Source organism: Vanessa tameamea, chromosome 29, assembly GCF_037043105.1.
Source record: "Vanessa tameamea isolate UH-Manoa-2023 chromosome 29, ilVanTame1 primary haplotype, whole genome shotgun sequence".
In the NCBI taxonomy this organism is placed as follows: Eukaryota; Metazoa; Arthropoda; class Insecta; order Lepidoptera; family Nymphalidae; genus Vanessa; species Vanessa tameamea.
In genome coordinates this window covers 2,470,129-2,498,011 of record NC_087337.1, presented here as the reverse complement: position 1 = coordinate 2,498,011, position 27,883 = coordinate 2,470,129, and the positions used below count along the sequence as shown (strand labels likewise).

At 33.2% G+C, this 27,883-nt stretch overlaps 3 protein-coding genes across 3 annotated transcripts in view; 1 reads left to right on the top strand and 2 right to left on the bottom strand.

Moving 5' to 3' along the window:
- LOC113395276 (unextended protein-like) overlaps positions 1-13,607 on the bottom strand; it is a 51,694-nt gene extending 38,087 nt beyond the window's left edge. Inside the window, exon 1 of the mRNA XM_026632848.2 lies at positions 13,201-13,607. Within this exon, the coding sequence (XP_026488633.2) occupies positions 13,201-13,559 (359 nt within the window). The 5' untranslated portion in view covers positions 13,560-13,607. The remainder of the gene's footprint in view (positions 1-13,200) is intronic.
- A 5,819-nt stretch (positions 13,608-19,426) lies between these two features.
- On the bottom strand, positions 19,427-22,951 carry Prosalpha2 (Proteasome alpha2 subunit). The gene is made up of 6 exons (XM_026632855.2): positions 22,853-22,951; positions 22,593-22,669; positions 22,329-22,427; positions 21,578-21,734; positions 20,812-20,967; positions 19,427-19,635 (listed from the first exon to the last, which is right to left on the bottom strand). The coding sequence occupies exons 1-6, from the start codon at positions 22,891-22,893 to the stop codon at positions 19,461-19,463; spliced, it is 705 nt and encodes a 234-aa protein (XP_026488640.1). The 5' UTR covers positions 22,894-22,951; the 3' UTR covers positions 19,427-19,460.
- Positions 22,952-23,179: 228 nt separating this feature from the next.
- On the top strand, positions 23,180-27,883 carry LOC113395280 (uncharacterized). The gene is made up of 4 exons (XM_026632853.2): positions 23,180-23,596; positions 23,692-23,857; positions 25,459-25,621; positions 27,417-27,883. Exons 1-4 carry the CDS (start codon positions 23,290-23,292, stop codon positions 27,789-27,791), a joined length of 1,011 nt encoding a protein of 336 aa, XP_026488638.1. The 5' UTR covers positions 23,180-23,289; the 3' UTR covers positions 27,792-27,883.

Below are 27,883 nucleotides of genomic sequence, written 5' to 3'. Positions count from 1 at the left end.
ACTCGGCGGCATGGTGGAAACCTGAGGATGGTTTTAGTGGGTAGGACAGGGCATTAGCATCAGCGTGCCCTGGCACGGGGCATTAGGCCCCGGTTGAGTCCCACATACCCGTCCCGGTCCCCCGACCGGGCGGCATGCGTAAATGCATTTCCTCCTCGTTAAACAAAAAAAAAAAAAGGGTGTTATGACGACACCCTTCTACTGCCCTCACCTGAAGCTTATGTAGAACTCACTACTAAGAAAGCAGCAGTCCCCTCTTCGTATTGGGGGGACGAACGGGATCTCTTGCGCAAGCTGTCGTGACAAATACGTCATTAAATCCAAGAAACGCATAAGTTTCAATTATTGGTGAAAATACGTTATCCGTATGAAAAATTGCACATTGACAAGGACTAAAAACTGCACCAACATCTCTCCTCTAATCTCCAAAAAACAGATCGCGATCCAGGTCCAAATATTATATACGAATTATGTCAAGTGAACACGACAAACTGCGCGTTGATCGAGCAACTTTGGGCATCTCCTTCTTGAAGAAGTTGGATGTACCAACTTCTCTAAGAAAGATATAATCACATTTGTGAAATATCACTACATAGTATAAAACAAAGTCGGTTCCCGCTGTCTGTCTGTCCCTGTTTATGCTTAGATTTTTAAAACTACGCAACAGATTTTGATGTTTTTTTTTAAACAGATAGTGTTTCAAGAGGAAGTTATATATATATATATATATATAATGCATGCATAATATAGTAGAGAAACACTGATTATTATGAAGGTTGTTAAGGTGATGTTGTTAATTAAAAAAAAATATCGTTTATATTCCAAACGCTGGCTGAACACTACGAGATAGATCAAAATAATGTACTACAGTATTGTACACCTTAAAAAGGTCTACAAAAATGGTATATGTCTAACTCTTAGGGATAACCCACAATAACCATTTTTTATCCTTTAGTTTTTACGAGAAATAATGGCATATTTTCGAAGCGATTTTAAGTAATACTGCATTAATCCTTATCCAATCAAGTACCTTAAATACATTGTGAATTTAATATTGATCAGTATGACCCTTCACAGCATGTAATTTAAATGAATATTTTTTAAGATATTACAGATTTAAAACGCAGGGACATAGCGGTTTGTCTAATGACAAAAGCTATGAACTATGTATATACGTATAGTATATTTATTATCAGTATTGCACCCGTGCAAAGCCGGGGCGGGACGCTAGTAACCTATATAATGAAAAAATGCAAGTGAACGCGACTAAAAACCGCTAGTTAAAAATAAAATATTTGGCACACGTGACGAATTCCAGATTGAAATTTTAGCAAATCCGAATGTCCTTTACGACGCTTTGGAAATACGCCAAGTAGACTGGACGAAGACATTAATATTTTATTAAATAAACTTATTGAGAAGTTCTTTACGACTCTTTAATGAGACCATAAAAAAAATTAGGTCATTCATATTGTTGTTAAAAAAAATGGGCAAATTTTTATTCTATTCCATAATTTGGGAAAAACTTACAAATCTCCACATGACTCAAAAGAGTTCATAATAAAAAATATGTCTAATAATTTAATCGTGTAAATTTATCATTTATTATTGGCAGGCTGAGTGGCAAATAGGCCACTTGATGGTAAGTGGTCACCTCCGCCCACAGACGTTGGCGCTGTAAGAAATATTAACCATTCCTTACGTCGCCAATGCGCCACCAACCTTGAGGTCTGTCTTGTCTTTTATGACACCGCTAGCTCACTCACACTTCAAAACCGGAACACAACATATACCAAATCGTGCTGATTACCGGTAAAATATATGATGAGGAGATTGTACCTACCCAGACAGACAAAGAACCTCCATCACCAAATCAAAATATACTTTATTCTAGTAGGCTTTTACAAGCACTTTTGAATCGTCATTTAACAAACTATTTAAAGTAAAGCTACCGCCGGTTCGGAATGTAGATTCTACCGAGAAGAATCGGCAAGAAACTCTGTATTTACTCTTTTTCAACATCTAAAAATACAGTCATGTTAGTTAAATACAATTATATGTCTCCTGCCTGGAAGTCAACAAGCTTTAACTCCACGCTTTTTTATCATCAATATAATCCTGTATCGAATATAATGCCTTCTATCTCTAATTAATTAGAGATTCCTGTATTTATTTTCTGATCTCTGTTCGTCTCTTGGTTTGCTCGCGAACATAAAACAAAAGATCCAGAGATCCTGTTAGTAATAGTCATTGGGATTTCCATCGGAAAATTCTCACAAGCAAACCGGCAAACACTTATACACAATAACATGGCCAGACTCCCAGATTAACCGTCTCGGCCAAAAGCGGTCAATTCTGTTTCCCAACCAATTCGCATTCAAAACATGTTCTAAGTGAGATATTCAACACATAGTGTCATATCCTGTATTTCCATAAAAACAAAGATCAATGCAAAACTAAATAATTCGCAAACAGTAAATTTAGCACAACATTCGTACCGGTTAGCAACATGCGTGTAAATTGACACTAAGAGAGCCAATGTTTGAATGAATGACTAATATTAAGTCTATATATGTATGTAGTACTAATGACCCTTCGCTTCGCACGGGTGCAATAATGATACTAAATATACTACAGTATGTATTTTTATACAACGTTCACAGTTTTTCAGTCATTAGAGACACAAACCGCTATGTCGCTGCGTTTTCAATCTGTAATATCTTAGAAAACATTCATTTAAATTAAATGCTGTAAAGGGCCATATTGATCTATATTAAATGCACAATGTATTTGAGGTACTTTAGTAGATAAGGATTAATGCTGTATTGCTTAAAATCGCCTCGTAAATAAGCCTATAATTTCTCATAAAAATGATTATTATGGGTTATCCCTAAGAGATAGACATATACCATTGGGGACTTTTTTGTAGACCTTTTTAAGGTGTACAATACTGTAGTACATTATTTTGATCCATCTCGTAGGGTTCAGTGAGCGTTTGCAATGTGAGCGCAAAAATATCTGTTTATTTACGGCATCACATTAGAAACCTCTACAATAATCATCATTTCTCTACTATATTATGAATGAGTTAAACATACGATCTATTAAAAAAAAAAAACTGCATCAAAATCGGTTATGTAGGTTTGAAGATCTGAGCATACATAGAGACAGACAAACAGCGGGAAACGACTTTGTTTTATACTATTTAGTGATTATCAAAAGGATAGATTTGTTGTATGTATGTATACGAGAAATTCATAATTATTTATATTCATAATGAATCCAGAAGTTACGTATATAAGTAACAATAAGGATGGATTAAAATAATGTTCTACAGTATTGTACGCCTTAAAACGGTCTATAAATTAGTCCGCGACGGTATGTATCTCTTAGGGATAAACCACAATAACCATTGTTTATTCTTTATTTTTAAAAGAAATTATAGGTTTAATTACGAAGGGATTTTAAGCAATACAGCATTAATGTTGTTTTTGGTTAATCCTTATCCAATTAAGTACATTAAATACATTGTGCATTTAATATAGATCAATACGGCCCTTTACAGCATGTAATTTAAATAAAAATTCTAAGATATTACAGATTTAAAACGCAGGAACATAGCGGTTTGTATTGTCTAATGTCTGAAAAACGTTGTAAGACATTCTATAGTATATTTAAGTGGCAGCATTGCACCCGTGCGAAGCCGGGCGGTTCGCTAGTACATAATAAACTTTTCGGAAATATGCTAAATATATTAGTAACCGAGTATCGTGTCGCCGGCCTATTGTAACAGTCGCCGCTGTGCCGCGGACACAGATTAGCCAATCAGTAGCCACTTAGCAGATCTCGTCGGTCAGTCGCTTGTGCGTTGTATACTGTGAACAAAAACGCAGTCCGTCTCAACATTAACACTACGTCTGAAACCCTGATTACTGACGGCTGCTGACTTTACGCTGAATGTGAAAGGTCAGTAACTGGACCAGCCACGTAGATCGTAGCGTGATGATAGATATAACCTTACTCAATAAATGAGCTATGTCATACGAAAAGATATTTTAAGATCAGCTATATAGATTCCAAATTAACGCAACTTCTCTGTGGGTGGGCTTTGTGCAAGCCCCTCTGGGTAGGTACCACCCACTCATCAGATATTCTACTAAACAGCAAGACTTAGTATTGTTGTGTTCCGGTTTGAAAGGTGAGTGAGCCAGTATAAATACAGGCTCAAGGGACATAACATCTTAGCTCCTAAGGTTGGTAGCGCATTGGTGTAATGTAAAGAATGCTTATGGTACAGTGTCAATGTCTATGGGCAGTGGTGACCACTTGCCATCAGGTGGCCCATATGCCAGTCCGCCTACCTACTACATAAACAAAAAAGCGCGTTCGAACTAACATGCCTGCTTAAAGAGGATGAGTAAGCTAGTGTAACTACAGGCACGTGGGACATAACATCTTAGTGCCCAAGGTTGTTGCCCAACGATGTAAGGGATGGTTAATATTTCTTACAATTACTATGGGAGATAGTGAGTATTTAGTATACGGTGGTCCATTCGAACAATAAATAAATAAAGTCGATTTTGTCTACAGTAGCATTGACTAATAAGGAGTTTGCATAGATTTAAACCCATGATCCATAGATATTTATCCAAATTGTTTTCAGGAGAGGAGACACCTTTAGAAAGGACCAGAATGTAGACGGCAGCAGTTAAGGGTCTATCAGGCATGACAGACAAGATTCCTAAGTTAGAGGGAGAGAAGATCCTTGACTGCTATCAGACTGCAGGTGGCTGCCGCACTCCTTAACCCTCAACTTCATAATGTGTCTATCTCTCTATGGAGTCAAATTTATAACATTATTAGCGGTATTATGTGGAATTCTTATCTCCAAAGATCACCTGAAACATGGTCTTAAGATATAAAGCATCGGTGGGATCTTCCATGACCTTTTCTTATTACTCGCTGGAAAAACGCATTACGAATTCCCCCCACGGTGGCATGTGGGACTCGCCGGTGCCCGGGACTGCGTCCTAGTAAACCGGATTACCCACTAAAAACCGAGCTGTAACCTTTCCGTCTTTTCAGGGGACGCCACAGGATTGCTTTTGCATGCTTCTGTGACGGCCTACATTATCTAACAGGGCTTCTCGAATCAAATATTCACAGGAAATTTATTTAGGAACGCCTTGTCAATTAAACATTTCTACTCTGCTCTTAATTTTACAGAGCGCTACTAACATCCTGCTGGCGCCCCTCAATTATACTTCGTTATGGCATTGCGCGTTTAAACATAAAAACGTTTCAATCAACCGCAAACCCGAATTGACGGGGAAACAGTGCCTGGTGGTAAGTGGTCTCCTCCGCTCTAATATTTGTTATGGTCGATTTATTTATTTAAAATAATCTTCTCTGCGTAGTATAAAACAGTCGATTCCCGTCGTCTAAACGCGAGATCTTTTAAACTACGCAACGGGTTTTAATGAGGTTTTCGCCAATAAGCAGAGTGATTTAAGAGTAATGTATCATGCACTATTTATAAAATATATATATTATAGTAGAGAAAAGACAACAATTTCAACTTTCTTAGCCGGAACAAAAGAAGATTTTTCCAATTTTTTGCTATTAATAATTCTTGATTAAAATATCTTTATTTAAAATACAAAATTATTACGCTTAACTACTTATATCCACTTTAATTTTACTTCCAAATTTCAAAGATAAACAAACAACATTTGACAGCAAATTCGATATGGATCACTCACTATGGATTTGTGAGTATCACATATTAATCAAACTCTCGACCAATGATATCGCGTCAGTTTGCTGTCAAATGTTGTTTATTTATTTTTTTCTTGTTATGTTTGGAATAGATTATACATTAAAATATTATACAGCCTATATTACTAAATACACAGATTATCTAACGCACCAAAAATACTCGAACAGCAGTGGTGGTTCTTGAAATTTACGTGTTGAGTCGTATAAACTAATAAACTTTATAATATTAGCTTAGGCAATTTATTAATATACAATTATGTAACAAATTAATGAATCCTAATTATATCGTAACTCTACGAATTCAATTTGGCACCAAGATTTTCATTCATTACTCAATCACATTGGTTAAAACATTTGTACCAATGTTGTTTCAAATATGTTTATTTGGTTTCACAATTGGTTCCAATTCACGTTACGTTTGATAGTGATTTCAATTTATTATTTCAAGTATTTTTCGTAAATAAACATGTTTAAACGTATGTATATCGTCAGTGAAAAGAGAGAAAAACTATGCCGCCAAAATGGTATTTTAGGAAAATGTGCTTTATAACTTGTAGGTAAATTTCATTACCGAGAAGTACAATTTTGGCAATTTTTCTCTTTCTCCTTTCCACTGACGATTTGTAGATCTAAATCTGCTACTTTATAGAAGGAGCGTGATGCTGGTTACGAGTTGGACCAGTGACTAGAAAACATTTATCTCAAACGGAGATTGCAGGATCGACTCGTTGAGTTTTCATCATTTGCTTTAATTCATCTGATGTTCAGTCTACAGGTGCCGGATGAAATTCTGATAATTACGTATCACAAACCGCCTTTGGAACAGATTAGTGGTATCAGCTTCGAACCATTTCCTCGAAGAGTAGGAGGGCTTTGCTCACCAGAGAAATATTTACAAGCTGTATCACCAACTACAATGACTTTTTCCAAACGTCCACATCGAATACCACGTCGCAAGTCATTGGCTTCACCTACACAATCAAATGACTTGCGATTTCGTTTCGGAACCTTCGAAATACCACCAGTCCTCGTATCGGCCGTTGATCATAAACTAATTTTAACGAAGCCGTCTGTCTGTCTGGGCGTTAGCCAATTCTACGAGCACATGATACTTGTCATTCAAAATGGCGCTTATTAATTTATTTTTATTATTTTAAAATATAAATAAAAAAGAGAGCAAAAAAAAACGTAAAATAAAAAAAAAACTCAAACTTAAATTGTGTTACGCACTACAAACTGTTGGATTAATATTATTTACCGACTAGTCGACGCCTAGGCGTACGACGATGAAAGCACAAATGTCATCATCATGGAGTCACTCCTCCCTCCCGTCGACGGCGCCCTAAGCCGAGGTCCGGCCTCACAGGAGGCACTGAGCCCTTAAGTGGGTTCCCAACATCCAGGCTCGAGTAATTTAACTCGCCTACCCCGCCCGGTGAGGCTGTACAGGCCATGAGGGGCAACAGCATTACACATTTAAAAATAATACGAAACCATATTAATTTATTTTTTATTTTATGGCATCAGACGGGCATCACGGGTCTTTAGCGCCATATGACCAACCTTGGAAGGTTGGTGGCGCATAGATTACGTAAGCCTGCTGCGTAAGACTGCGATGTCACGTCCCTTGTGCCTGTAGTTACACAGCACTCACCCTTCAAACCGGAACACAACAATACTGCTTGGCGGTACAATATTTGATGAGACGGAAGATTCCACCGACAGAACACAGAACCGACAATAACTTCAATTTACGTAGTAGTTAACGTACAAACACTTTTGTGTGGCGGATATACCCATTATTTCGCCTTGCCTTTTATAAATAATAAAAAAATGGCGTAAGCATTTAAATCATGAGAATTTATTTAAGGAACAGCGAGATAAATAACCTTTAAAAATGTAATAAAACAAATTTCCTCATTTCGTAATCTTGGGGAATACCCGGCGCATGCACACATGAGGACAGATATCTTTAAATTCAAGAAAGGCGTTCATGACTTTGCATATTGGATGAACTTGAAGTGTTTCTTGACTGCGTGCTTAAATTTATGAAATTTATCTTTATTGCTTGAGGTTATAAAAAAGATATCACTTTGATAAAATCAGTGATAATCATTGTATGTGCACAAGAAGTAAGCTTATAACGCCAAGTTTCCGACTCCGCAAAGTCAATAAATCATTCTTGGGGCAAGGTATCCGCTTCTATAATAAAATTCCGCAGACATTTTTAACTTTGCCATTTCATAGATTCAAGTCAATTGTAAAAAATACATTGTTAAAGAAGGCATATTATTCGATACAAGCGTGTAGTTAATGCTTGTTGACTTCCAGGCAGGAGACATAACATACATATATAATTGTATTTAACTAACATGACTGTATTTTTAGATGTTGAAAAAGAGTAACTACTGAGTTTCTTGCCGGTTCTTCTCGGTAGAATCTACATTCCGAACCGGCGGTAGCTTTACTTTAAATAGTTTGTTAAATGACGATACAAAAGTGCTTGTAAAAAAGCCTACTTGAATAAAGTGTATTTTGATTTTGATAATATTGGATCAATTACAATTTATGTAATAACAAAATTTAAGTATCGTTACACTGGGAAAGGAAGACTTGTCCTTTGGGATAACGCAGCCGCTAACACGACATTTGCGATGCAGAAGTTATTGATTTAATAGTTAGTTAGACTGGCAAGTGAACCACCCGCCAGTAAATGGTTATAGACAAGGGCACTTTTACTAATATCAATCCACCAATGATTAATCTTTGAAACTAGGATGTTATTTCCGTTGCGCCTGTAGTTACACTGGCTCAATCACCCTTCAAATCGGAACACAACAATAGCATTTCCCAGACGCCGTTAATCCAGGATTCGAATGCTGAACTCCATTTGATCAGCCGCCGTTAAAGCCCGCCACTCAACCATTGCGGTAGTAACACGCTAGTAATTGCCGATAATATATATCGCTAACATATCATATATTAACAATGCAATAACAAATCACGTAAAATTCATTTAACATATAATTTACAACTGAACGTTAAATCGTAACGAGCTTTAATGCGTTTTGAGCGACACGTAACCTGCTCCTATTTATATTTACTATTGTGTATGTGTGTAGTGTATATTATACTTCCAATCGAAGTAGGAATAAAGATAAACAAACCTTATATTTACGTATTTCATGCGATTCGCTAATAACTCAGCTATCTTGTGCCCTACTAAAAGTTTATGATTAATATATCTTTATTTATAATTAACTACTTACATCCACTTTAATTTTAACGTTCAAACGCCATTTTATATCACGAAAAAATTACGTTTTGAACGTCGACGAAACTGTTAACGGAATTTCGGAAGCAAAATTAAATTGAAAATAAATAGTTAAGTTTTTTTTTTATTATTTTATTTAAGTGTAATAGTGTTGTATAACAAATATAGATATATATTCATCACAAAGTCTTAGTAGTGCACAATATAGCTGAGTTATTATGGATATATAGATTTTTTCCCAATTCCATTGAAACAGGATACAGGTAGTCTTTTAAATAGACCACCAGATGATAAATGAACACCACTGCACAAAGACGTTGGCACTGTAAAAAATATTAGCAATCCTCGCCAATGCGCCACCAACCTTGGGAACTAAGACGTTATCCCTTGTCGAATGTAATCGAAGACACGTCTAGTAATTATTAAAAAAAAATCACCGTTGAGTCGTGTTCGATGTCTTAAAACCAATTAGACAGGCCACTGATAAGTTTAGATATTTGAACAATAAACCCGTAATTGTAAAGGTTTTGGTTATAAACAATGAACACCATCTTTTATAAATTAGATAGCCGAAATAATCTCTGCCTTATTGGCACAAATGAAAGCAACATAAAATAAATCCTGCCAGAAATATATCAGATATAGCGTCTGCTCAAACGTAAAAAGCCTAACAAAGGGCACTCAAAAATAGTAACATCGCTTTATCCTTACGTCTGGCAACCCCATTCCTACCTCTCTAAGATTGCCGACGCCGAAATTCGGAAAATACATTGGTCGTAATGACCTTAAAAATGTCACAAATTATATCTACACGTTTTCGAGATAACGAATCAGATAATTTACGAGCATTCTTTACGTAAAACGACAACACTATTGTAATTCGTCTGAAACGTGTTAAATCACTATCGTTTTAAACTTGATTTATTGCCTCGTGGTTGAAACTCGACTGTATTTCTACAACATGTTGTCTATCGCGACTTCGATCGAGATTTAAGAGTTCATTGTCAGGTTTTAGACATAAAAGTAACCTATTGCTTGTAGTTCAAGCTCGCTCTATGGCAAATTTCATCAAATTCGTCTCAGTGGTTTGACTTTCGCATTTATAATATACATTACATTTTCATGTTCGTCAATCAATACCACGAATCTATCCGAGTAGAAACGATAATGTGGATAGAATCGGTCACGAAATTCGGCCGGACATTCGGTGAAAATAAAAAAAAATTGGCCGAAAATCCCGCCGAAAAGGCCGCCACTAAAATCAGTACCTAGGAGGTTATTAATGTGTTCCAAATATTCCTGTATATTGTATAATATATCGTAGAAGATAATTAAATTTTTATCACATATTCAGTTAAGGTTCACTTGTCCCTACTAAACAAATGTAAATGACCTTGAGTATATAAAGGCCTAATTTTATTTTACAGTTATTGTAGATAGTATAATATCCATTAATTGCAGTCAATATAGTGCAAGTAGGTATTTTATTTTACTTTATTCTTGCACCGAATGTTCGGCTTTTGAACTGAATTTCGGACGAATGTAGAAATTTGGTCCAAGACCCAGTGACAAATGAATTTCAGTCCACCCCAACTATTAATATATAGACATGCTAAGGATAAACTGCTACTTTTTTTTATAAAAAACTGTCAATGAAACTGACGTTTAATCTGTGTAGATTCAATGAAAATAAATTTAATATGAAAAAAAAAAAACTTTATTCCGATCAGAGTGCTGATAGGAGAATATTAATTAATCGATAATAATCTTACAATTTATTTCGAACCTAATTACTTTTATTACATGACGCTTTCCTTTACCACTGAACATACGGTCTTATAAAATTACTAGCACAAAAGATCCATACTCAGAGTTCCTTCTTACATAAACTTGATTTTCCAAAAAAAAAAAAACGGACGTTACACGACTTTCGTATTCATTACATGACAACACAAGACAAAACGTCGGGCGAAATGGTTATCAGCGAGAAAGTTAAAACAATTCAATTGACTTCTTTTTAAGTTACAATTTAAAACAATTCTAGCTATCTCCCTCTTACTCACACACACAAACAGCCGAATACATGACAGTCATATTTTTTCCACTAACAATATTCACAAAACGAATATTGAATATCATTATTATTCATGTAATCTTCTGATTTTGACATTCTCAGGTCCTAAAATATAGTTGTGTATTTTAAGATTATTCTTTGCATATAGTACGTGTGCACACGTGCTTTGCACGCGTTTTATGCTGGATGTATTTCTCTTAACCAAATGTAAAATAAAACAACTTATAGCCTATACCAATCGAAGTAGGAATAGAGATAAATAGGCCTTAGATATGCGTATTTCATACGATTTGCTAATACCCCGGCTATATTGGTGTGCAATTCTAAAAGTTTATAATTAATATATATCAATTTATAATACAAAGCTATAACACTTAACTAATTATATGCACTTTAATTTTACTTCAGAAATTCCGATAACAGTTTCGTCGACCTTCACAACGCCATTTTTTCGCAAATCCATAGAGAATATCATAGATAAATCAAACTCTCGACCAATGATATCGCATCAATTTGTTGTCAAATACTGTTTATTTGGCTTTTCTCCTGTTATGGTTGGAATAGAGTATATCTTTAACTTGTAATACAATGACAAGCGGCATTTTTTTTAATTAAAAAATATCCGTACAACTTTAAAAAAATAATTCGATGTTTTACATTCTAAGCCAGATTCTTATTAGAACGAATTAAAGAGAGATAAGGTCAAAGAACAATCTAATTATCTTTTTTTTTTATATGTACAGTCATCTAAATTATCTCTCAATAGTGTAAAAAAAAGTCGCTTCCCGCCGTCTGTACACTTAGATATTTAAAGCTACGCAGCGGATTTTAATGCAGTTTTCATCAACAAACAGAGTGAATTCAAGAAATATTGTAGTAGAGAAAAGCCGAGAAATTCAACTTTCGTAACGGAAAAAAAATATACCTACATTTTTATGTATTTTCTTCAACCTAAAAGTTTTATATATATAAAAAGTTTTATATATATACAAAACTATTATTAATACTTACAATTCTTTAGTATTATGCATAACTCTAATACTGTATTGTCATATTAGGAACCAACCTAAACCACTAAGTAATTATTTTGACAAAAATGATTTACGTTGACCCCATTGGATTATTCGCTTTCACAGTGAATGTAGGCCAATTAGAAAAGCAGACATTTTGATTTTCGAATAAGAAAAAAGTTTGTTCTTTATTGTTTCTAAAATATTTTCAGATACGTCGTTATGTTAAAAATATATGAAGTTTTTCGTAAGTGTTTCCTGCAAACAATGCCCCACTGCCCCGTCACAGATATCCATCCTGTTTGTATAAAATGAGTTTTTACTTTTAAAAATATCTCAAAATTTCTAATCTCAATATATGACATTAGATAAACATTTTTCGCGGGAAATTTTCGCGTTAACCGATATTCAATAACACGTTTAAATAAAGAATACTACAGATTCTACAAAGCCAAAATTATGTGGGTAGCAACGTAACATTTTTAAAAATGGCGATCACTTTTGCAACTTTGAACTTCCATATAAACACACGTAATAAAAATAATCTTTAAAAGGACTGAAGGAGGAAAGAAATATGAATAAATGGCACTCACATTTATTTATAGGAGCTACTATTTTTTTTTTTAATTAAAAAGTAAAAATATTTATGGCAAAGGCACGAAGTTCAAAGTTAACATAAAACAGTAATTAAAACGTACAAAATTATTTACAAAATGACGCATACGTCCAGACCATTTAATAGATATGAAACTGTGATTCATATATTTATACATTTCAGTTGATAATTAATTTCATCTCTTTATTTACACTAGGACGTTACGTTAAATTAATATTATTAATATGAATAATTCGTAAGTTTTATTTAATTGACATTAATAACTGCTATATTTCTAAAAAAAAAAACAAGTATTACACTAAAAAAGTTTTTACATAATTTTGGACGGTATATTTCTGCTATAAAAACTTTTGATTACTGAATAACTCATTGATTTGCATTGAATACAAATTATCAAGGTTCCTTAACTCGGTCAAAATGCGAATTTGATTCAATTCAATGTACTCACCGTTCCTTACGCGAGATGACGTCACTGCCACCCAAATAGAATTCCTGCTGGTACCACCCACCATCATCACCTTCCGCACAGAAGTACAGCGTTTGAGACTTATCAACTTCTAATTTAACATCAATACCAACAGGATTTATGTTTGAAATATAGAAACACAAATCGCCCGGCTCAGAGGTTAACGACCAAGAACGAAACTCCCCATTCACTCGCAACAAATAATCACATACGATTTCAGAACACGTGTAATTTTTCACATCGACAGATAATATCCATGGCGGGGACACGGCGAGCGTATTTTGTATTAGAAACAACAATAAAATTGCACCACTAGTCCGTAATACGCGCACATGAGCCATGTCAACCTCGACTGTTGATGAATGAAGTAATGAACGAGTAATCGCTGTCACAGGGATTTTGTTGCCATGTACTTTTTATAATTAACCCAGATTATAATTACAATAAAAAATTATCTGATTATAATATAGTCTTTCGTGTATACGCTCTATAAGAGTTTATCATTATCATTAGCTCATTAAATTATCAATGAGCTTAAAGTAACAAAATTATCATTTTATTTTTCGTTGAGTGAGTTGAGTCATTTTTCATGACTTATAACCAAATTGCAAGATAATTTTGCGTACAGCCTTCGATAACATTAATTATTCTTAATAATTAGTATTGATTGTGCTAAAACCAAATTAAAACAAAGTTAATATGATAAAAAATATATCAATTAAACTAAAAAATATTAAATGTAACTAAAGCATTTAAATAAAACTTTAAAAACGAAAGAAAGTATTTTAAATGTTCCTTGTATCTGAGCAAAAGATTAACATGTGGCAACACCGTAACCCAAATAGCTAGTGATGAGCACAACATATCGTGTCTCGTTTATTGATTGTCGACTCAAAAATGTATTTTATTTTTATTAATGCTTATTGGAGATTGAGATGAAATGATTCAAATGTATACGGTTACATAAACATTTTTTATCATATTTGCAACGCACTCAAAATACACAAGGACGGGTCGATAAGATTTGAGTGTCAGATAAGATTTATCATATTATTATTTTAATGTATTATATAATTCTTGATACAGATTAAAATGCCGATAATCACGCAGAATTTTCTAATTAATCTCTGATAAATCAAAATCAAATATTTTATAAATAATAATGATGATAACTCTATTTGCTACTTATCAGATTTTTTCTATTTTCCACTTACTTCGTTTGATTATCAATCATTTTCTAAAATTTAATTCATTACGAAATGAATAAAACATAGCTACTAAGTGACTATACCTTTGTATAACTAACACATTCTAAAATTTTATTTTTTAATATCACTGTTTGTTTCGCTAATTTATTTGTTTGGTTTTACCAGACAGAACTAGATCATAAAATAACACTGAAATATTTGTTATACATATTTTTCCACAACAAGATTATTATGAAACTTAAATTTATAAATGAAATATTTACATATATGTACAATATAAATATATGATTCTTTATCCTCATGATCATACATACTTTTTAAACAATGTACCTTATCATGTAAACATTCAATTTTCACAAAAAGTAATTCTTCACTGGTGTTTTCGTTTAGGATCTCTTACGTTTTAGATACATAAATGTTTAACATGACTCGTAAAAAGTGACAAGCATTTATTTATTTTGTAAAAAATAATCACCTATAAGATTCCGCAGTATAGTCGTGTGTGTTCTTTGATATAGGAATAAACATGACATGCTGAATATTTTCGTAATCTACTGTAAATAAATGTCTATGGCATATTTCGACTTTGAACTAATTATTAAATTTTTTATTAAGTAGTGCTGCACACTCTTGGTATACAAATTCTAAGGTAGAGACGGTGATGGACATTGTATTTAATATTTTGTGACTAATAATTTATTTTATGAGATACTGGTATCTACCCACAGCTTGGACTGCCTGTTAGAGGAGAGTGGTCAGGTGTAAGATACGTCCTTTTCTTTTGACAATGTATTGGCATAATTTTATGATGTTCGGTTAAATAGTTAAACCGAGGAAACGAAACTAACAAACAAATAAATAATTTCATTCTTAAATATTTTCATTTAATATAAGATTGTTTAATTTATAAAGTATTACAAAGGACAGAAAAAAATATTGATAAATCCAAGCTCTTAGCGCTACGACACTTGTAAATGGTAATTACCTTATATATCCTTAGGAAAGTACATTATTCGTTTGAAGCACCATATAGATATTTTAAGCAATTGAAATCTATGTTAAATGATATAATGTCAAGATACATATAAGGATAAAGCTTATTTTAAAATTTAAATAAATTACTTTAATCGGCTTAATAACATTAGCTTAAGATCATTGATATGGAATAATTATAAATATATGTAATGAGTCATATTTTTTGAAGATAACTAGATAACTTAAATTTATTGATTAAATTCGTTGTTTCTTGGTACGTCTTTAAATTGATGTCATCAAAGCAAAGTAAAACATACACAGTTAAAACATTGCGCATGTTGTTGATACTAATAATAATCACTTATTGGCATAAACTGCAAATTCATAAATTCAAATCATTTGTAAAAAGTACATTAATCAAAAAGCATATTATTCAATACAAGATTATATAGATGATGAAAAAGCGTGGCGCTAATATTTGTTGACTTCCAGGCAGGATTTATTATTTACATATATAATTGTATTTAACTAACATAGCTTTGTTGTTTATTTTACATGTTGAAAAAACGTAACTACTGAGTTTCTTCTCGGTTCTTCTCGGTAGAATCCACATTCCAAACCGGTGTTAGCTTCACTTAAAATAGTTTGTAAAATGACGAATAAAAAGTGCTTATAAAAGCCTACTTGAATAAAATATATTTTGATTTTTTGAAACAGGTGTTATTGTAAAGTCTTATACACTTCGCTCATTACTGTTACGAAAATTCATATTTTTAATAAAATAAATAGTTTAAAGTAGAAATTTGAATAATTTATATAAAATATATGAACATTTTATCGATAGCGTAATGAATAGCATCACTAGTCTTTAATTATGGATAAAAAAACATTTCAGTTTCTGCTCCTTTGAATTTATGTTTGTAATTTGTATTAATGACCTTCAATTTTTTTTTCTAATGGTCTTAAAAAATAAATGTTTTATTATTAACAGTCAGAAGGCGAGCCATTATATTTAAATACATAATATGATAGTCAGTTATTGTCTTTACCATAAAGGCACACGGGGCACGTTCCCAGGGCCCTTGCCACCTCAGGGCATCCCGTGGCCCCGAAGAACCAACAATTTCTCTCACACGTTGGCTGCTATGTATATTTTCAAAATTGCAATATTTGTAAGAAATAACTAAGATATTGATTAAAATGCTAATGACCATAGTCGATATTAAAAGTTGAAAGCTACAGACGTGCCGTAAGATTGACGTGTCAATCAGATTCCTAAGAATAAACTAAACTTTATACCGAAATTATTACTACATGGTAGACGATTTTTTAAAGTTAAAAATAAATTGTTTCATTGTTATTTTGTTAAATATTTTACTAGAAATTTAATTTTAGTAAATATCTAGCAAAGGTGCCCCAAATTCATGTGTGCCTCAGCATAGCTTTAGATGGCTCTGTGCTTACGGTTAGAGCATAGCAACTGTTGCTGTCGAATATTTATTGCGGATACATAAACGTTGCAGTCGATAAATCAGTATTATGGATTATTATGCTACTGCATATGTCCATAATACTGGTTTGTAATTTATTGATTTGATATCCCTGGTAAAATCAAAAGTATTATTTTAATGAACAATAAGATTTATTATTTAATTTAGTGCTAATAAACTTTTTAAATGGTAAATTGGTTATATTTTCCGATATCGTATTATATATGCGAATACCATTGCCCAAAAAAGTTTTCTGTACCGTATGTATTACAAGTTTATTCTTTTTGTAATAGTAGCTTTTATGGAATATTTTTGTATATGCTTCTGTAAAAACATTATATTACCATAAATATATTGTGAAGCAACCGTTAATACACCTATTTCTCTAATTTTTTCGCGTAACGGTGTCCAAGAACTAATATTGTAAATAGTTCGAATAGCTCTTTTCTGCAGAATAAATACTATTTCAATATGTTGCATTATCCCATAACAACATTCCATATGACATAAGACTATGAAAATTACCAAAATAAACTAGTCTAGCAGTACTTATGTCCGTGAGTTTTCGAATTATTTTTATTGCATAAATGGCACTACTTAGTTTCCCTGCATACAAATGGGGGCCCACTGAAGTTTGGATTTTGCCGGTTGCCAGTCAGCTTCTCTATGTATAAAAATATATCCTTGTAGATTTTTCAATGTAGACTTCTTGGTCTTTCTAGAGTTCCGATCAATTACTATAGGTATTATATTATTGTAGATATTCAAATAAGGATTCCCGTAATTTATAACGACAGTACTATTTGGCATATTAAATTCGGTTGCTATTATTATTTATTTAGTTTATTTTCCTTAAGATTATTTCCAAGTCACTAGCTTACTATGAAGGGGGAACACATTCCGAACTCGCACTGGTATATTGTGAGAAGGCGAGAAGTGACTTAGTATCTCACTCGTACGTAGCACGCACTGAGTTTTAATGATGGTGGGTATACTCTATTCCAACCATAACAGGAAAAAGCCAAATAAACAACATTTAACAACAAATTGACGCGATATCATTGGTCGAGTACTTGATTAATCTATAATAGTTACTATGGGTTTGCGAAAAAATTGCTTTTTTAATTTTAAACATCGAACTGTTATCGTTATTTCGGAAGCAAAATTAAAGTGGAAATAAGTAGTTAAGTGTAATAGTGTTGTATTATAAATAAAGATATATTAATCATAAACTCTTAGTAGTGCACAATATAGCTGAGTTATTAGCAAATCGCATGAAATACGTAAATATAAGGTCTGTTTATCTTTATTCCTACTTCGATTGGACTAGGCTATAAAGGTAAGCCTGCCTTATATCCGGTCTTCACCGAAATGTATCAATTAATAGTACCATAAAATGCCAGAATAGCGCTACTGTGTCTAGAATGTATTATTTCAAATTAACACTTTTGCGTTAATGAGTTGAGATTATATATTATATTTTCTCTCTTTATTTACGTTTTACTGTACCAAGTATCGACGCGTTGCTTAATCTTTTTTCTACGTAATGATACTTCTCGTTAGCTCAGCACTCGATAAGTTTAAAACTACCGAAATATATGACGAATAGCTCGCGTTATGATGTTACTTATTCGTTAGTGTGGAGTTTTGCTCGGAATTTGCTTCTGAATTAATTTAGAGATTTATGATCGTACAATTATTTTAGTGATAAGAATGTTGTTTCTTTAAATTATGTAGGAATCAAATGTTTGAAAAGTCAATCACACGAATAATTCTTGAAGTTGAATATAAGCACATATAAACATCAACATAGGCTTAGTCTCTAAAATCTTATGACCCTATTTGACATAGCTAGTCAGAAAATAATTATTATTATGTCAGAAATTCTTTACTAACGCTCGCTAGAGAACAATTCTCTCAAGAATTTTCGATTTATTTTGGCAAAGTTACGGCCTATTCCCACAGCGTGTGGAATATTTAACCATCACTTTTTTTTTTTAGTAATTTTATCTTCTGATAATAGATTGAAACCAAAAACTCACATCAAAATGTGATGGAACTAACTGACCACAGATAATATATGATGACTATTTTCACTGCTTCTTAAATGTTATTATTTATCAGAAACTTCCGACTTAAATTGTTAACATTTCTATTTTCGTATGTAATAAGTTTATTTAACTTTATTTAACAACTTCAAAAGCGAAGAGATATTTATGCTGGTTAGCAATAAAATGCAGATATATTAAAAAAAAACATTAATAAATTTTGAATATATACTAATATTACAGATGCGAAAAAAATCAGTCTGTTACCTCTTCACGCTTGACCCGCTGAACCGATTTAGATGAATTTTTTTATCAAGTTAGTTTGAGACCCGGGGTAGGATACAGGCTACTTTTTTTTAATTCAGCTTTCGACAGGATAAATGGGGGTGACGGTTTGTGTGCTATAGGAAGTTTAATAAATTTCGCGCGAGTAAACCCGCAGGTTTAGCTAGTAATATTATATAACAAGCTCAAAATAAAACACAAATCACAAATAGAAATGCAATATTTATTCATCAACATTATGGTATATTCGCCAAGTAGTCCTTAACGTGCGCGGGCTCCAGTCTGCGGAACCCATTCGAGTCGCAGATACCTACTTCTATGTTATCGGCCGTCATTTGACCTTCAAAGCCTTCTTTCAGTGTTAAGATAGCGGTGTGCACTGCATCATCTAATTCCAACTCCTCGGTATATCTGGAAAAATTAAAATTTAAAAAATAATATAGAACCTGTTTTTGCGGAAGGCGTGAAGGTGAGTGTACTTCTGTATCCGCATTAGATACTTCTTTATTCGAATATTTCGTTTATCAAAATCTATAGATTGAAACGAATAACAATATATTTTATGCATATTTCTTTTAATTTTTGTAAATCATGCAAAGTATTATTTTACGAGTAAATATACTAGAACGCTACTGTCTTCGTATAGTCGTGTTTTGACGTCTTTTCCCATTCTACGTTTAATATTACTCTCAAACTGACTTAAGAAATAAAATGTCAACTTTAAAATGTAACGTAAAAATAATAAAACAGGTTCGAAACATAACACTGGTCTTTCGATGTCATTGGTCGATTTTCAATGGAAGAACGGATAAAAAGATATTTTAAAATAAACTGGATTGAATTCTTTCAAAAATTGGATTTCCCCATTAAAGCTCAACAATTGTTATTAGTCTATCTTTAAGTTGGTAATTTTTTTCCAAACACTCTGACAAGTAAATGCACTGTGACAACACATTATTAGCGCTTCTGGATATTCCCAACAGAGATAAAGCAACTACAGTGATATATCACAGTCCGCAGTATTGATACACCCATAATTCAATGGGAGATAACTCAGACATGACTGAGAAAATTCTGGTGCTGGGCCAATTGCTTTCTATGGCATGGTATTGGTGAGCTGTTAACACTGTCCAAAGTCCAAATTGTAGAATTTCTTGAGAAAAAACTACAGTAACTTTTATTGCTCCTATACGGCAATAACGCAAGGCTTTGAGATCTGAGATTACTTGGTGGTAGGGCTTTGTGCAAGCCCGTCTGGGTAGGTACCATCCACTCATCAGATATTCAACTGCCAAATAACAGTACTCTGTATTGTTGTGTTCCGTTTAGAAGGGTGAGTGAGCCAGTGTAATCACAAGTACAAGGGACAGAACATCTTTATTCCCAAGGTTAGTGGCGCATAGGTGATGTAAGGAATGGTTCATATTTCTTACAGGACCTTTGTCTATGGGGGTTGATGACAACTTACCATGGCCCATATGCTCGTCTGCCAACCAATGCCATTAAAAAAAAAATATGCCTATAATCTTCGTAGGCATTAAGCCAATGAGGCAGTCAAAAATTGAATAAGTAACATTGTAATAAAACCTTTTTTCTAAAAATGTTTTCCCATTATTAAAATTCTTTCCCATAGCAGTGGCCTTCCAAGCAAAGTAAGCTCCAGACGGATCACATTGGAACAGGTACGGGCGATCGCCGTCCCAGCCGCAGATTAGTAGTGACACTCCAAAAGGTCGGACACCTCTGTAAATTGACATCAATTGCACATATATATTAATCTATTTTATTATGTATTTGTTTATATAAATCACTTTACTTCAGTCGATAAAAAAATATAAAACGACCATTAAAAAAGCACTTCAAGGTACACATTATAAACATTTAGGCATCAATAAAAAATTAGTTCTCCATTGTACCATGAAGATTATATTTTAAATCCTATGATTCATGAACCAGGTGCATAAGATATATTCTGGTACCTAAATATTTAGTGTTTTCAGGAACATTACACAATTATTATTATCTGTGAACTTTGTGAACACACAATTACACTTTTTGTACTGTTTATGTTGTCATACTAACCTTAATGTATAAAATTAATGTTTGGAACAGTTTAATGAACTCTATTATAACTATTTGATGTTGAAAAAATAGTAATAAAAATAGTTTTTACTTATAATAAATAAATATAATGACCACTCATATAGAAAATATTATTTTAAAGAATTTCTTTAACATGTATTAAGACATAATTATAGTTTTATTGATTTTTTAAACTGATAGCAGAAAATTAAATCTTAAAATCATTTTGAGAATCCAATAAAATCAAAATAACATTTAAATATGATGTTACCCTGATTGCGTGTACTCCTGCATCACAGTAGCAACACGCTGCACCAGCTGTGCGGTCGGTATAGGCTCACGGTACATGAGGAAGTACTGCTGAGCCATCTTACGTGCCTGAGTCACCAGCAGCCTATAATCAGGGCCCATACCAGAGTACACCATCCCTGAAAATTGTCACGAAAATTTCGTTTATATTATAACTAAAATTATAAATACGAAAGTGGATTTGTTATTTATTTAAGCTTAAGTACTCAACCAATCACTACACAATTTGGCTAAAGATACCTAACACATGCACCTTACATGTGGGCAAAGTTAGTATCATTATAAACAGGTGTGTTTTAATGATACAGGTAGGCGAATGGGCCGCAAGATGGTGAGTGGTCACTACTGCCTATAGACATTAGTGCTGGAAGAAATATTAACCATTCCTTACTTCCTGCATGTGCCACCAACCTTGGGAGCTAAGATGTTATGTTCCTTGTGCCTGTAGTTACATTGGCTCACTCAACCTTCACAAAGAAACTAAAGGTAATCTATATTTAAATTGGATGAGTGTAACAGCTATTTATCTATAAACTTTTTTTGGGTACTCGAGATGGGCTTGCACAAAACCATCAAGTGAAGCCTTCCGAAACGTCTGGTAGAAGTTTTATGTATATTGGCATAGAAGTTTTTCAGTTAGGCAATACAAAAAATACTTTTCTTTATTTATTAGTATATATAAAAAGATGAGCCATTGTATTATTTGGACTTACCAATGTGTCCCGTAATCATCTCAACCTTGTTGACACTGTGCTCATCATACAAAATACTCTTGTGTTTGTTTTCAGTTGCAATCACGACTCCATTGGATGCTGAAATTTATAAATAACTTTTTTATTTCACTTTCGATTATATTTAATTACTTAGTTTGGTTAGATATGTAAGTATTGCATTTTTACCCATTATAATAGACGTTACGAAAACAATGAGAAGGAAAAACTACCTAACCTTTTATATCAAGAGTATAATTTTTTTACCTTTAATACCGACGGAAGTACCGCCTGCTGCCACAGCTGCTAGAGCATATTCAATTTGCACCAATTTACCAGACGGGCTACAAAAAATAGATGATAATTACAGCATTTGAAATAATTTACACTTTTAAAGTTTGTGTAGTCAAACACCGGGCATAAAAGGTTTTTACGTAACTTTATGATACAAAACTATAAATAAGGTTAAATCATACACAAATATCATTAAATAAGAAGTTACTGCAATGTAAAATAATAAAATTTACCTAAAAGTTGTTAGAGAAAAACTATAGCGTTCGGACGCCATGATTACAAGGCAAATTGTCAAATTCAATGAGAAAGTCAAAATCGCTCTATCATGTTGTCGGCTTTGCAAAACAAAATCCGTTCAGAAATAAGTTATATCATAAATTTTATATTATACTCAAAAAAAATACTAATTATAACTAATAAATTAATTAAGGTTTTTAATATATTTTAATGATTGCAATTTAAATTCACTTCACAAAATATATTAATTTGTTAAAAAAGCAATAAAGATAACAATGAAACTGTATTTCAAATATCATTGGTTAAACAGTAGACCAATAGCGTGCGAGAGTCTTCGCTCAATATTTTGACTATAGCACTGGATCGAAACCATTTGTGCTATTTATAATTTTACATACTTTAAACAGATTTCTATTTGGTAATAAATAAAGTAATGATGTCAAATCTTCGGGGCGTCTCGCCCTTATCAGAAGCAATGTCCGACACGACGCTAGAAAGAAATCGTGGAGAAAAGGCGTTGTTAACCAAAACGCCCTCTCAAAGCCAAGTATTTTTACATAAAACAACAAGTAATATGCTTAAAAATTACTCTGATAAAAATGGAAACGACGTTACGAAGACTGTTCATAAAGGCCGCAAAACCTTTGCGTTTTGGACACTAGTATGCCTATTATTTATATTGGCTATCGGGAATCTGGTTCTCACGTTCACCATTCTCGCTGTATTAAGACTTGGGCAAGGTAAATTGGTATTTGTCTTAATGTAAATATATATATATATACTTATAATATAGGAAAGATTCTAAGAATAATTTTTAAATATTTTATCTTTTTAGGCCTTGAAAGTATGGAATTTCTCCCAGAGCACAACGCTATCAAATTCTTCGGATTAACAGATTTAGATCATATTTATAAGAGAGACGGTTTGATAGAAAGCTTCAGAGACACACCCATGAGTATAACGAGTGAAAATGGTTCTGTACTCTTCAATTTGCAGACCAGGTATTCAATTAAAATATTTAGTTATTATTAGAGTGAAACTAAATGAAGCTGTCGGTCATTAATTGATTCTGTGTTGGTAACTCTTGTAGAAATATTTAGTTGAAACATTACCAGATCATATATAATTATGACATTTATATTATTTATTGATGAAAAAGATTAACAGAGATTTTTGCCTCTCCTCGGTGGAATCTACATTCAGGACCAGTGGTGCTATACATAAAAAATTACCTTGTAAAATGACTATTTAAAGTGCTTGTAAGTATCTCAAAAAGTGTTTATCAGATATGAGAAATAAGTGTATAATTTTTTTGTATTAATTATAGACCTACAATTAGGTATAAAACAAAAACTATTTGAATTGATTTTAATATTATAAAAATCCTATCCTATATTCATGGAAAAACTCCTTGTATAATACACATTTTGTAATCATGATAAGTTGTAATAGTAAAAAGTAAAGCAACAGCCTGATAATGTCCCACTGGGCGAAAGGCTCTCATTTTAAGGAGCAGTCTTGGTGCTTCCTCCACCACACTGCTCCGATGCAGGGTGTGGCATGTGAAAGATACATCCGACATCATGCAGGTTTCCTCACAATATATTCCTTCAGGGCCATCAATATTTATTTTGTGTTTATTATATGTATATCTTTTTCTATAGTTTTATATATAACTATGTATATTTTTGTGTATTGTCAATTATTAATCGCCTTCATGGATTTCTGTTTGACTTAAAAATTGACGGGTAGAGAATGCCTTCAGGCATTAAGTCTGCCTTTTGTTCAGTTGACTTTGTGGTGGTAAATAAAGTCTTTAGTAATAATAATCATAATAACATGACAACTACAATTTAAGTGAAACAAAAAGTCATTACTTTCTTTTAATTAAGTTTAAGAGAGTTAGGGTGTGTTTTTTGTGTATTTCATTAGTATAAATTGTAATTAAAGCATTTTTATTTTGATCACAATTCCTCAAAGACAAATAGAAGGAGAAAATTATTGTTAGTTCAATAACATACAGAAAGTTGGTGAATATATTCCAAGATATGTATCTGGTAGTATTGGAAAAATATTTCTGTTTATTTTATGATGAAGTTGAATATTTATTGCTTTAGTAAATTTTTGCTTATCAGCCATTAGCCTACTTTTCTTATAATTTTTACAGTATCGGTCAGTCAACAGGCGATGGCGCCCTCTGGTGATAAGTGGTTACTATTATGTGGTCCGTAGACATTAGTGCTGTATGAAATTTTAAGTATTTAATATATATCCATTGCGCTACTAATCCTGGGAACTGAGATGTTAGTCCCATGTACCTGTGAACTGGCTAGCTCACTCTTCAAACTGGAACAATACTAAGTATTGCTGTTTGCGAGATGGTGGTACTGGTCCAAAGCCCTACCGTCATGCACTCTGTATTCTTAGTCAAAGAGTGAGCTAGTGTAACAGATGTAAGAACATCAACTTTGTTTGTGGTTCATTGTAAATTGTCATTATAATAGTGTAACGTTGGTGTATACTTGTTGTTACCACAACCATTTGACACTTAACGTGGTTGTTGCTTGTCTGAGTTAAGTGTATTTACTGCAACCACTTTCAGATTATCACGCACGGATACAAAACTGGTAGTGAACACGTCTGGAGTCTTCATCAAAGGGGTTAACTCCCTCGAACTGACCGACCCTGATTCCGGCGAACGGGTGTTCAGCACCGCGAACCCGGAGATCACGGTCACTGAAAGCATTAATAATTTGAATGCTAAGGTAAGAATATGTCCAATTATTTACTAAACTTGTGATTGATGTGATTTTTTATGAGTTTTTCCTCGGTAGAATCTACATTTCGAATCGGTTGCAGCTTTAAGTTCAATTTAGAACAACTGTAAAACTGAAAACTTGTAAAAGCCTACTTGAATAAAGTATATTTTGATTTGCTATATTCGAGAAGGGTCTATTCTGGATGACCTTATAACATTAATTATCTATAAATATTATTGACACATAACACTAGACACATAGTGTGATATATAGATGTATATAGTTACAAAAAATGGTCCTCGTAACCGGATTTGTGTCAAATTCTCATGTGTTATGTAATATTCTATTAAACTAACATAACTTTGTATTTTAAATGTTTGAAAACTACTGAATTTCTATACGGTTCTTCTCGATAGAGTCTGCTTTCCAAACCGGTAGATTTACTATATATAGTTATGTAAAATGGCGATTCAAAAGCACTAGTAAAAGCCTACTTGAACAACGTATACTTTAATTTTGAATAAAGGAAACGAAAGTGAATTTTAAACCTATAGTATATCTATTCAAATATACTGTTTTTTTCTGCTTTTGATTCAAATGAGTTATAAATATTCGTTCAAACCGTTCGTAACAATCGCCGTCTAGATGTTTCTTTGTCATATCAAAAACTATTCGCAACTTCGATACAGGGTGTTTAATAAGGTGAGTTTCTTACCCTGGTTCTGGTCAAGTCTGGAAATGTTCTTTTGCGAACTTGTAGTCACATTGATTACCAATAAGTGATTATTTTATACTGTATAAAAATAAATTAGTTAAAATGAAACATAAATCAAATCAATGGATTCGAAAAAGCTATGACAATATGATGACGTACATTGTTTAAGGCCTTTGCCTTTATAATTTAGTCCAGCTGAGTTTGGTATTTGTAGATTGACTTATTTGACATGCTTATCCTTTAGCACAGAAATTAGTTACATTAACATTTTAAGCCTGTAAATTTTGCCCTTTAATTATTATATTTTATATATTTTTAGCTGCTGGGCTAAGGCCTCCTCTCCCTTCGAGGAGAAGGTATGGAGCATATTCCAAGGAGTATTACCACGCTGCTCCAATGTGGGTTGGTGGAATACACATGTGGCAGAATTTTGTAAATATTAGACACATGCAGGTTTCCTCACGATGTTTTCCTTCACCGTCGAGCACGAGATGAATTACAAACACAAATTAAGCACATGAAAATTCAGTGGTGCCTGCCTGAGTTTGAACCCGAAATCATCGGTTTAGATGCACGTGTTCTAACCACTGGGCCGTCTCGGCTCTTAATTAATTACATGTTAGTCAAACTTGCTTAGATCTGAAAGCACTTAAAGCTATTAGAATTGGTCATGAACTCTCTCTGGTCGTGTTAAATTTCTATCCCATCGGACTGACAGTACACAGCACACATACATACATATATACTAACAGAACAGACTCAATGTAGAGTGCACAGAGTTAGCACAGGTCTGTATTATAATATTTCCTGCTTAGATGACTTGATTAGCCATCTTAGTAGGAAATGCACTGAGAACCATCTTTATCATGAAGAAAACAACATATTTTTTCAAATTGTAATATTGTAAGGCAGACTGTCATGTCAATGGCATTGCCAGCTACCTTGTGAACTGAGACATTATGGCCCTTTTGCCTGTAGTTATACTGGCTCACTCATCCTTTGAACTGTAAAGAAAATCATGAGAATTGTGTAGAACTTGTACAAAGCCCTACCGAGTAAATCATTAGTAATGTCTCTACCTTTCAGCAAGTATCAACGAAACGCATCTCATCACCAGTTGACGAGGATCTCACCTTCCGTTCTGAAACATCAGCCTACCTCCGGGGAGCGGAAGGCACTCACATGGAATCGAAGGAACTGTTCTGGAGTGCTGACCAGGATATTTACTTGAAATCGATCAACGGTTCTGTTGTCCTAAGCGGTAAAGAAGGTGTTTTCATCGATGTCAGATATTTACCGATAGCGATACCCCTGAACAAAGATAAGTTCCATGGCACGGGGCAGTTTAAAGTGTGCGTCTGTATGCCCCAAGGGAAATTGTTCAGGATAGCAGTTCCCAATGGACAAAAGATCACGTGTTCTCATGTTAATATGACCGGGGAACTGAATCCTTGTATGTAGTGGAGTTCATCATATATATATTTGTGTAATAGCTGGAGATAGTAGTCATATAAATGTATATTTTATCTGTATTATAATTACAATATAAATGT

Excerpts from the sequence above, each read along its gene's own strand:
- Prosalpha2 (XM_026632855.2), bottom strand. The coding sequence starts at position 22,893 with ATGGCGTCCGAACGCTATAGTTTTTCTCTAACAACTTTTAG. Across the intron at positions 22,428-22,592 it reads TACTTCCGTCGGTATTAAAG|CATCCAATGGAGTCGTGATT; the intron begins GTAAAAAAATTA and ends TATAAATTTCAG. Across the intron at positions 19,636-20,811 it reads AAAACATTTTTAGAAAAAAG|ATATACCGAGGAGTTGGAAT; the intron begins GTTTTATTACAA and ends TAATTTTTCCAG.
- LOC113395280 (XM_026632853.2), top strand. The coding sequence starts at position 23,290 with ATGATGTCAAATCTTCGGGGCGTCTCGCCCTTATCAGAAGCAATGTCC. Across the intron at positions 23,858-25,458 it reads CTCTTCAATTTGCAGACCAG|ATTATCACGCACGGATACAA; the intron begins GTATTCAATTAA and ends AACCACTTTCAG. Across the intron at positions 25,622-27,416 it reads TTAATAATTTGAATGCTAAG|CAAGTATCAACGAAACGCAT; the intron begins GTAAGAATATGT and ends TCTACCTTTCAG.